Source organism: Oryx dammah, unplaced genomic scaffold (assembly GCF_014754425.2).
Source record: "Oryx dammah isolate SB20612 unplaced genomic scaffold, SCBI_Odam_1.1 HiC_scaffold_13, whole genome shotgun sequence".
Taxonomy (NCBI): Eukaryota; Metazoa; Chordata; class Mammalia; order Artiodactyla; family Bovidae; genus Oryx; species Oryx dammah.
Genome location: NW_024070197.1, coordinates 16,582,812 through 16,592,523, shown reverse-complemented (window position 1 = coordinate 16,592,523; position 9,712 = coordinate 16,582,812). Strand labels below are relative to the sequence as shown.

Genomic DNA, 9,712 nt, shown 5'->3' with positions numbered 1-9,712 from the left:
TATATATTCTTTAAATATTCTTAAAACTAACACAACATTGTAAATTAACTATACTTCAGTTTTAAAAAACAAACAAAGTCAAAGGCTGAGTCCCCTCTGAGATTCCAGGGGAAAATCCATTCCTTGTCTTTTCCAGCTTCTACAGGATGCCTACATTCTTTGGCTCCTAGCCACATCACTCCAATCTGTGTGTGCGTCATCATATCTCTTCCTCTGACTCTGATCTCCCTGCCTCCCTCTTATAAGGGGATTTACATTGGGTCCACCTGAATCCAGGATAATCTCCCCATCGCAAGATCCTTAATTTAATCACATCAGTAAAGTCCCTTTTGGGCTTCTCTGGTGGCTCTGATGGTAAAGAATTCACCTGCAATGCAGGACACCCAGGTTTGATCCCTGGGTCAAGAAGATTTCTGGGAGAAGGGAATGGCAATCCACTCCAGTATTCTTGCCTGGGAAATCCAATGGACAGAGGAGCCTGGTGGGCTACAGTTCATGGGGTCGCAAAGAGTTGGACATGACTGAGAGACTAACACTATCACTTTTCAAAGTCCCTTTTACCACTTAAGGTAAAATATTCACAGATTATGGCTATTAGCAGGTGGACATCTTGGGAGGGGCATTATTCTGTTTACCCCAGGGAGGATCCAGTCAGAGAAGCTGTAGTTTTAGACAGCAGTGCCTGAGAGAGCCTCACTAAGAAGGTGATGTCTACCTAAGGGTCTGAAAGAAGGGAAGGAAGGAGCAAGGCGGATAATGGGGAATGGCATGCCAGGAACAGGAACAGCCAATGTAAAGGTTCAGAGGTCTTTCCTCAGACCTGTTTCCTTTTCCTGGAAACTCCTGCCTCTAAACGACAGGGGTCAGAAGTTGGTGTTGTCCCAGATGCCTCCTGAATCTTGCTTGTGGGGCAGAAGGGTCTGAGATCTCTAATCATCGTTGGTCTCTCGCATAATCTCTATAGCCCATGGTTCCTCAAAGGGCAGCTTGGCCTGTGGAGAGAGGCAGGAGCCTGGGTCAGAAAGGAAACAGGTCCAGCCCTCCCTGCCACCCGCAGTCCTGAGGAGAGATCACCTGGTCCCCGGCGGGGCTCTGTCTGTGCAGGGTCCGCCTGCGGTGCCACTGGCGCAGGGAGGCCCGGACTTCAGAGCTGAGGCCCTTGGGCGCGCGGGCCGTGTCAGGCTTGTAGTGGGCAATGTGGTACAGCGCCCCAAACCACGTGGTCAGGTAGTACCCGGCTATGGACAAGAAGAGGAGGTCAGCGCAGCCATCTCAACTCCCCCGAAGCCCGCCCCCCCCACCCCCGCAGGTTGCCCGCCTTCCCTCCCACTGCAGGCAGGGGGCCCAGGGCGCCCCTTGTCGGGTCCCGGGGTTCTAGGGCTGGGGGCTCACCTTCTCCCCGTAGTTCGTCCGGATCCAGGAGCTCCATGAGAAACTCTACGTCCAGCTGCGTCTCCCCAATGTCTGGACTCCAGATCAGTTCCTCTGTCAGCGCTGGCAGGAAGGCGTCGGCCCCCAGGGGCTCTAAGGGAGGGAAGGACAGGCTCTGGGGTTGGAGGGGACGTGCTGGCAACTTCCATCCCGTCCCCAAGACCGCGAGTGCTGGCTACCCTTCCACTTTGCGTATGCAAACCATCCTCACCCCAGGTCCCGCGGGACGTGTGCACAGTCGCCTGCTGCCTGGCTCCCACAACCCTCAAGTCACTCCACATACAGGTAGACTCAAGACCCCTACTTTACCTTGGTTCTCCCCACGAGCCAGACCCTCGTAGACGTCACTGCACACCGCCAGCAGGAGCGACACCTTGCGGCGCGGGACGCAGGCCGCGTGGAGGTGCGCCAGGCGCGCATGAATGCGGCTCCGTAGGGCGGGGGCGGGGCTTCGCCTCTCACGCCCCGCCCCCTGGGCTCCTGGAGGCCCCGCCTCCGCCCGCAGGGCTACCTGTCGCCGCCGTAGTTGCCGCAGCTGTGAGGCGCGGAGCGTGCGGAGTCGCATCCACAGGGCGGGCTTCAGAGGCGCCAGCACCGCGCGGTACAAGGCGGCCTCCACTGCGGGGCCTGTAGGGGTTGAGATGGGATTAGGCAGGGACGCCAGGTTGACCCACGCCACTTTCTCTCCACTGACCCACCATCACCAATCACCACCTCTCCCTAGTCTCTGTCCACCCACTTGTGTACACGTAGGTGTGAGCACATGTGGAAGAAGGATCCTGGGAATGAACAACCGCTTGGGAGAGACAATATGCGCTGTCACACATGCGTGAAACGGAGCAGTGGTGAACGGAGCAGGTGTTGCTACGTGTGGGACAGGGAGCGTGAGTAGAAAAGGAAACAGATGTGCTCAGAGATGGAGAGAACGAAGTTGGATGTGAACACCGATGCAGGGCCAAGAGAAGGCAAGTGTGACCCTCAGTTCCCTCTCAGCCCTCCCCCTTACCTAGATCCTCCTCCTTCTGGGGGGCCCCAGGCCCCCTGCTTGCGAAGACAGCCCTGACATCGGGATCCTTTGCTAAATGATCCTGGAGGTCAGTAAGGAGGTGCCGGACGTCCTGAAGCAGCTCTGTGGCCGGGTCCCCAGGCCTGTGGGGGCCCCCAGCATCTGAGGTGAGGCGTGCCCGGAAGCCCCGGAACTGCTTGGCCACGTAGCTGCTCCGGGCCCTGGCTAGAGCCCGGACGTGCCGAGTGAGCATGTCCTCAGGTCCTTCTTCATCATCTCTGTCATCCTCCTCCTCCTCTTCCTCCTTCTCCTCCACCAGGCTGGCCAGAGCTGGCCTAAGATGGTGTTCCTCTGGGCTGAGCGGGCCTTCCACCCAGGAGACACGGTGAGGGGCTGGGTTCCTGGGGGCTGATGTGAGGAGAGAGTTGGGTTCCACAGAAGAGCAGCAGCAGTTCCTTCATCCCTCAGGGGCCCCGGGCCTGCTTATCTAACCTGGACTGTGTGTCTCTGCAGTCTCTGGAGTTGTCTCTGCCGGGGTCTGGTCCATCTCCCATCCTCTGTGGGTCTCCAGGTAGAGCTTGTTCACCAGGAAGACCACCCTCCTTGAGGTGTTGAGTTGGATGCTGCCCATCTGCAGAGAATCTGGGGGACAGCAGGAGTGAGGTGTCCCAGGTGTCCAAGGGGCCAGCCTTGGAGTCTTAGTGTTCAGCCTCATTACTAGAGGAACTGGGATTCAGTTCCTGGTACCTCCTCACTCAGACCCAGGAGCTGAGCACCACCCCCCTCAACGTTTTCAGGTCCCCTTGTGCTGTGGGCTTAGTGGCCCACTTGTGTCCAACTCTTTGCAATGCCATGGACTGTAGTCTGCCAAGCTCCTCTGTCCATGGGGATTCTCTAGGCAAGAATACTGGAGTGGGTTGCCATGTCCTCCTCCAGGGGATCTTCTCAACCTAGGGAACGAACCAAGGTCTCCCGCATTGTGGGCGGATTCTTTACCATCTGAGCCACCAGGGAAGCCCCTCCAGCCCCCTTTCAGTTCACAGTCCCCTTTATCCTCCCTCAAACCCTGTAGTTCGGTCCCCCAGGTACCATCCTCCTGGACCGAGGAGGTGGATAGGTGGACTCTTTCTCCCTTGGAGAATCATGTCTCACCTGTGTTTTGGTCTTCAGGCCCCAGGGTAGGAGGGGGCAAGAGCAATGTTCTAGGCAAAATATCCCTGAGGAAAGATAAGCAGGAGCCACGGTGTGGGTGGGGTGTCATAGGGAAGGATCCTCCTTAGCACCTTTGATGGGTGACCTGTACCTGCTGGCTGATAGGAAGGCCAGGAGGTGGGGCAGATCTGGCATGCAGAGCTTAGAGGATTCCAGACACACACCTGGGATAGTGGAGGGGAAAAAGGGCAAGAAGGAATAAGTTAGAAAACTTGAGGGGTAGCATCGTTCTTTTTTCTGGGACTCTGTCTTCCCCAATCCTGCAGTTCCCCCCAACAACCTTCAGAACAGAAAAATTTCTAGCCCTTGCAGTCCCCTTCTTTTCCTGTGTTCTTATGCTAGCATCCCACTTATGCCACCAGATATGATTCATTCATTAGGCAACATTTATTAAGATAACTATTTATTTTCAGATACATTTGTCAAAAGGCTGATACATTCACTGCCTATTTGTAGCTTACCTTTTAGTGGAGGGAGACGAAAATGAATGAGCAAACAAATAATGCTAAGTGTATAGTGTATTGAGTGCCAGAAATGAAATAGAGTGATCGAAAGTGACTAGGGCTATCATTAGCTGTGGTGGTCAAAGAAGATTACATTTCTATAGAGGTCGAAAGGATGGAGACTAAACTAGCCATTCAGGGAAGGGCACTCATACAGGAAAAACAAATACAAAGGCCCTGAAGTTAGGACACATTTAGCCTGCTCAAAGAACAGAAAAAAAACAGTCTCTAGAGCAGAGAGAATGACAGGCAGTAGTGAGCAAGTGCTAATCATAATGTTATAGGCCATGATAAGGAGTTTATTTTTTAAATATTTATTTATTTGGCCATACTGGGTCTTAGTTGCAGCCTATGGGCTCTTCATTTTGGCATGAAAACAGCTGCCGCATGCAGGATCTAGTCTCTCAACCAGGGATTGAACCTGGGCCTCCAGCATTGGGAGTATGGAGTCTCAACCACTGGACCACCAGGGAAGTCTCATGAGGAGTTTAATGTTTATCTAAAATGTTGCGGGGCTTCCCTGGTGGCTCAGAGAGTAAAGTGTCTGCTTGCAATGTGGGAGACCCGGGTTTGATCTCTGGGTTGGGACTATCTCCTGAAGAAGGAAATGGCAACCTACTCCAGTATTCTTGCCTGGAGAATCCCATGGATGGAGGAGCCTAGTAGGCTACAGTCCACAGGGTCGCAGAGTTGGACACCACTGAGCGACTTCACTTTCCTTTTTTTTTTTTTTTAAAAGATGTTGTGTGTCCTTTGCAGGGTTTAAGGCAGGAATGTATAACATCTGGTTGATGTTTGAAAATACCACTCTGGCTGCTATGTCCAGAATGGACTGCAGGAAGAAAAGGGTGGGAGCACAGAAACCAGAGAGGTGGCCGCTGCAATTGTCTGGGCAAGAGGTGATGGTGGTCAGGATTAGGGTGATGGATGTAGAGAGGATTAGGAAGATTCAGGAGATATTTTACAATTAAAAATGACTGATCTTGGTGATAAATTTGTTGTAGACTGGAAACTTGAGGGTAGGCTTCTTACCTCCCGGAAGCTTCTGGATCTGGTAGGTGTTGACTTCCCCTGATGAAGGTCCTGTCTTCAACACCAGGACCTGTCCGGGATCATGTCCTATGACCAGGAAACTCTGGGGGAAGGGAGACAAAGGCCAAGTTGAAGAGGAATGCTGCAGAAGTCTATTACTATTGCCTGCCTAGTGTCCATTTCCTTTATTTTGTGTCCCACACTCCAAATTTCCTTTAGAAAACTCTATTCCACTCTCTACTCTAGGTCCTGCAGGTTGGACTAACTCTCCCAAGAGCCCTAAGGGTGGGTCCATGACCTGATCTAGCCACTAGGATTGAGTGTTCTCTGACCACTGTGGCTGGTTCAGAGATGGACATGTGAATCAAATGCAGCCAATGGAAATCTCCCACAGGAGCTCTTTGGAAAGAGGCCTCTTTTTACACTGGGGTTGCTAACCTGGTAAGTAAGATGTGGCCCTGTGCTTGGGCCAGCCATCTAGAATTGCTTTATCCAAATCTATTCTCTACTCCTTGCAGAACTCTAGCTTTGTTCAGGGCATTAACAGGCCCAGCCATAGAAGATAGGTAGTGATCAATGTAGGCACTGGTTCTCACCTCTGGCTGCGTAATTCCCAGGAGAGCTTTTATTTTTTGGTTTGTTTGCTTTTTGGCTGCACAGCATGGCTTGTAGGATCTTAGTTCCTCCACCAGGGATCAAACCTGAGCCCTCAGCAGTGAAAGCTCGGAGTCCTAACCACTGGACTGCCAGGGAATCCTTTCCAGGTGAACTTTTAAAACATACTGCTACCTGGGCCTTGTCTGTATATTCTGAATCAATTGTGAAGGCTTTTGTTTTTGCTGGTAAAGGGAAAAAATGCAGCTGGTGCCTCCTTTCTTCCTTCCTCCTGCCTGGAATGCATACATGTGCTTGGGTCTGGGGCAGCCAGCCGCTGGGCAACCAATAAAGGAAGTCTAGGAGAACTGCTGAGAGGTCCTTGATGTCGTTTGAGGAGCAGAACTAGAGCCTTCAGCTGTCTTTCTGGTTATGTTAGAAAGATAAAAGCCTACTTATCAAGATATTGAAGAACAAGTATTTATTTGCATTGAAAAATATTTAGAATTTCCCAAAGTTTAAAGCAAAGCCAAGGAATTCCCTGGAGGTCCAATGTTAGGACTCTGCACTTCCATTGCAGGGGGTCTGGGTTCAAGCCTTGGTCAGGAAATTAAGATCTCAGAAGCTGTGCAGTGTGGTTAAAAAAAAAAAAAAAAGCCAAGAAAAAAAGCCAAGAAAAAAAAAAAAAATGGGATGAAGAGAAATATATATATTGTCTGATGTTCAAGATCCAGACATCCCTAAAATTACTTTTACTTCTGGACTTTTTGTGCTTCCCTGGTGGCTGAGATGGTAAAGAAGCTGCTTATAATGCAGGAGACCTGAGTTCGATCCCTGGGAAGATCCCTTGGAGAAGGGAATGACTACCCACTCCAGTATGCTTGCCTGGAAAATCCCAAAGACAGAGGAGCCTGGCAGGTTACAGTCCATGGGGTCGCAGAGACTCGGCCATGACTGGGTGACTAACACTTTCACTTTCACTGGCCTTTTCAGTCATGTGAATCAATAAGCAGGGCTTTGGTTTGCCTGGTTTGTGTTGTGCTTGTCACTGGCAACCGGCAGGGTCCTAACTGGTTCAGGGTGTCATGGGGAGGGGCAGAGAGGGTGCCTAGGGGTGAGTACTTACCCCTGGTGGCCACAGGTCCAGAAGGGCTTTCGCACTGTGGGCGTCCAGCTCTGGGATCTGCCACACCCCCCATGTCCTCTGAAGGCGAAGGAGTGACTCTGGGGTCCCAAGGACCCTTAAGGGGGTCTCACCAGCTCCATTCGCCTGTGATGGGATTAGTCTGGGACAGGCAGGGACCAGGAGACCAGGGGACAGAGGAAGGCAGTTGGACTTTGAGATGGGGTCAGAGGTACAGGAAGGGGAAGCCTGGGGGCAAAGGGTCAGAGATGGGGTTCTGGGTCCTGTCTGGGGTTGGGTGGGACTTGGATGGAAGGGGCTTCTGAATCCAGGGAGGCAGAGACAGCCTCAGCAACCCTCACCTCTCCCGGTCCGTGGGGCCTGCTGAGGCCTTGTCCTCTGGCTGGGCCATCATCCTCAGCATGCAGGAGGCCAGGGAGCCATGGTCTGGCCTCTGGCAGGGAGGAAAGTATGTCTCAAGGCTGCTCCAGCCCAGGGGTAATATTCCAAATATTTACAACCCACATGGCAGAGACCTTGACCAACCAGGATGGACTTGAGACCCCTCGCTGTGCCAGGTGTTAATTCTTCAGTTCCTGGGTGGTGGGGAGATCTGGGGATCCTAGCGGGGAGGTCGGTAGGGGGAGAGGGAGGGGGAGGTAGGGGGAAAGGAAGAGGACTCAAAATAGCAGCTATTTACCAAGTGGTAGGGTAATATTTTTTTAGGGAAGCCCAGGTGCTCAGCTGTAAAGAATCTGCCTGCCAATGCAGAAGAGGTTTTGATGCCTGGGTCAGACTGATCCCCTGGAGAATGAAATGGCAACCCACTCCAGTATTCTTTAATTTAAAAAATATTTACTTGGCTGCACCAGGTCTTATCTGTGGCATGTGGGATCTTCAACGTTTGCTGCAGCCTGCAGTTTCTTCAGCTGTGGCATGCAGGATCTAGTTCCCTGACAGGGGATCAAACATGGGCCACCTGCATTGGGAGCGTGCAGTCTTAGCTACTGGACTACCGGGGAAGTCCCCTACTCCAGTATTCTTCCCTGGGAAATTCTATGGACAGAGGAGCCTACAGTCTATAGGATCACAAAAGAGTTGGACAGGACTTAGTGACTAAGCAGCAATAACAGGATGATATTTTATATTTTAACATCTAGTGAAGACTTATGAAAGTGGACCAAATGAATAACAACCGTTGTCAAAACCCAGGGCCTGGAAAAGGGCTCTGCCCATTGTAGACACTCTGTAAATGTGATAATATTTTTATCACATTATACGATGTCTCTTCTTCCTCCCTTCCCTGATCACAAAGGGGCCTTCAAATATTTTCCCCCAAGGTTTTATCATGAGAGGTCTCAGACAGAAAAATTAAAATAGGAACTTCCCTGGTGGTCCAGTGGTTAAGAATCGGCCTTCCCATGCAGGGGGTTCAGCTTTCATCCCTGGTCGGGGAACTAAGACCCCACATGCAAGTGAAAGTGCTAGTCGCTCAGCTGTGTGAGACTCTGCGACCCCATAGACTGTCGCCTGCCACAGCCTCCTCTGTCCGTGGGATTTCCCAGGCAAGAACACTGGAGTAGGTTGCCATTCGCTTCTCCAGGGGATCTTCCCCACTCAGGGATCGAATGTGGGTCTCCCACATTGTAGGTAGACTCTTTACCTTCTGGGCCACCAGGGAAGCCCAGGATACCACGCTGCAGAGCAAGTAAGCCCATGTGCACTGCAAGTACTGAGCCCAGGAGTTCTAGACCATGCTCCTCAGCAAGAGAGGCCCTCAGGCCCAAACAAAGACCCAGTGCAGCCAAAATAAGCAAATTAAAAAAAAACGGAAAGATTTTACAGGGAACATTTATCTACCCACTACCCAGATTCTACTATTGACATTTTACTCTCTCTGCTTTGTCACACATCTGTCCCTCTAGCCACTGGATCCCCACTCTTAAGCTGGTGTAGCTTCCTATGGTGGGTTATCAGTTAAGGAGGGCATTCTAAAATATTTTCCTTGCAGGAGTCCCAGGAGCAGAATCCTAGGTCCTTCCATCCATCCATCCATGTGCCCATACATCCAACAAATATTTACTGAAGTACAGGACCACAATTAGGTGCCTGGGGAAAGGGTGATGGGCAGAATAGGCCCCTGCTCCCAAGGGCTTCCCTTCTTCTTGGGGTGGGTATAAGGGATGCATAATAAGCAGCTAAACCAATCCATCAGCCCACTGTCCCGAAGTCCAGGGTGTTAGGAAGTGGGGGACAGAGAGCAGGTGCCCTGCCTAGGGGAGAGCAGGCAGGAAGGCTAAGGAGAGGGAGGCAGAGGCTTGCCTGGGCCCCATGAGAAGGCAGAAGGAGACGAGGGGTGCTGGGCAGGGTGTGACGGGGGCAGCTGCCTGATGCCACAGGGAGGCTGCGGGTCAGTGTAGCGGAGCAGGGTGGTGATGCCAGCTGCTCGGTCCCCTGGGGGCCCCTACCTGTTCTCCGAGGGGAGGCCTGAAGTAGCAGGAAGTGAAAGTTCCTCACAGAGAGAGAGGGGAAGCTGAGCTGGCAGGGGAAGAGGCGGGGCTGGGGGGGTCTGAAATGGACCCTCCTCCCTCCTTCTGGGGGTTCAGGTCTTAGGTGACCTGGCTTTGGAGGAAGGGACTCTGGCAGGTGCCTGGGAGTCCAGGGGTAACAGCCACGACACAAGGCTCCCACGGCCCCGAGCCCGCTCTCGGCACCTTTCAGCACTCTTCACGCTGCTTCTCATGATGGTTTCCTTAGCGGCCAGAGATCTAACCCCCTTCCTCCGGCAGCTTCCCTCTGGGCCCCAGAAAA

At 52.4% G+C, this 9,712-nt stretch overlaps 1 protein-coding gene across 1 annotated transcript; it reads right to left on the bottom strand.

Moving 5' to 3' along the window:
- Positions 1 to 460: 460 nt before the first annotated feature.
- On the bottom strand, positions 461 to 7,682 carry RINL (Ras and Rab interactor like). Its single transcript, XM_040252716.1, has 11 exons — positions 7,264 to 7,682; positions 6,905 to 7,064; positions 5,185 to 5,287; positions 3,741 to 3,813; positions 3,590 to 3,654; positions 2,930 to 3,079; positions 2,438 to 2,845; positions 1,741 to 2,058; positions 1,393 to 1,524; positions 1,075 to 1,238; positions 461 to 992 (listed from the first exon to the last, which is right to left on the bottom strand). Exons 1-11 carry the CDS (start codon positions 7,323 to 7,325, stop codon positions 930 to 932), a joined length of 1,698 nt encoding a protein of 565 aa, XP_040108650.1. The 5' UTR covers positions 7,326 to 7,682; the 3' UTR covers positions 461 to 929.
- Between the last annotated feature and the right edge of the window lie 2,030 nt (positions 7,683 to 9,712).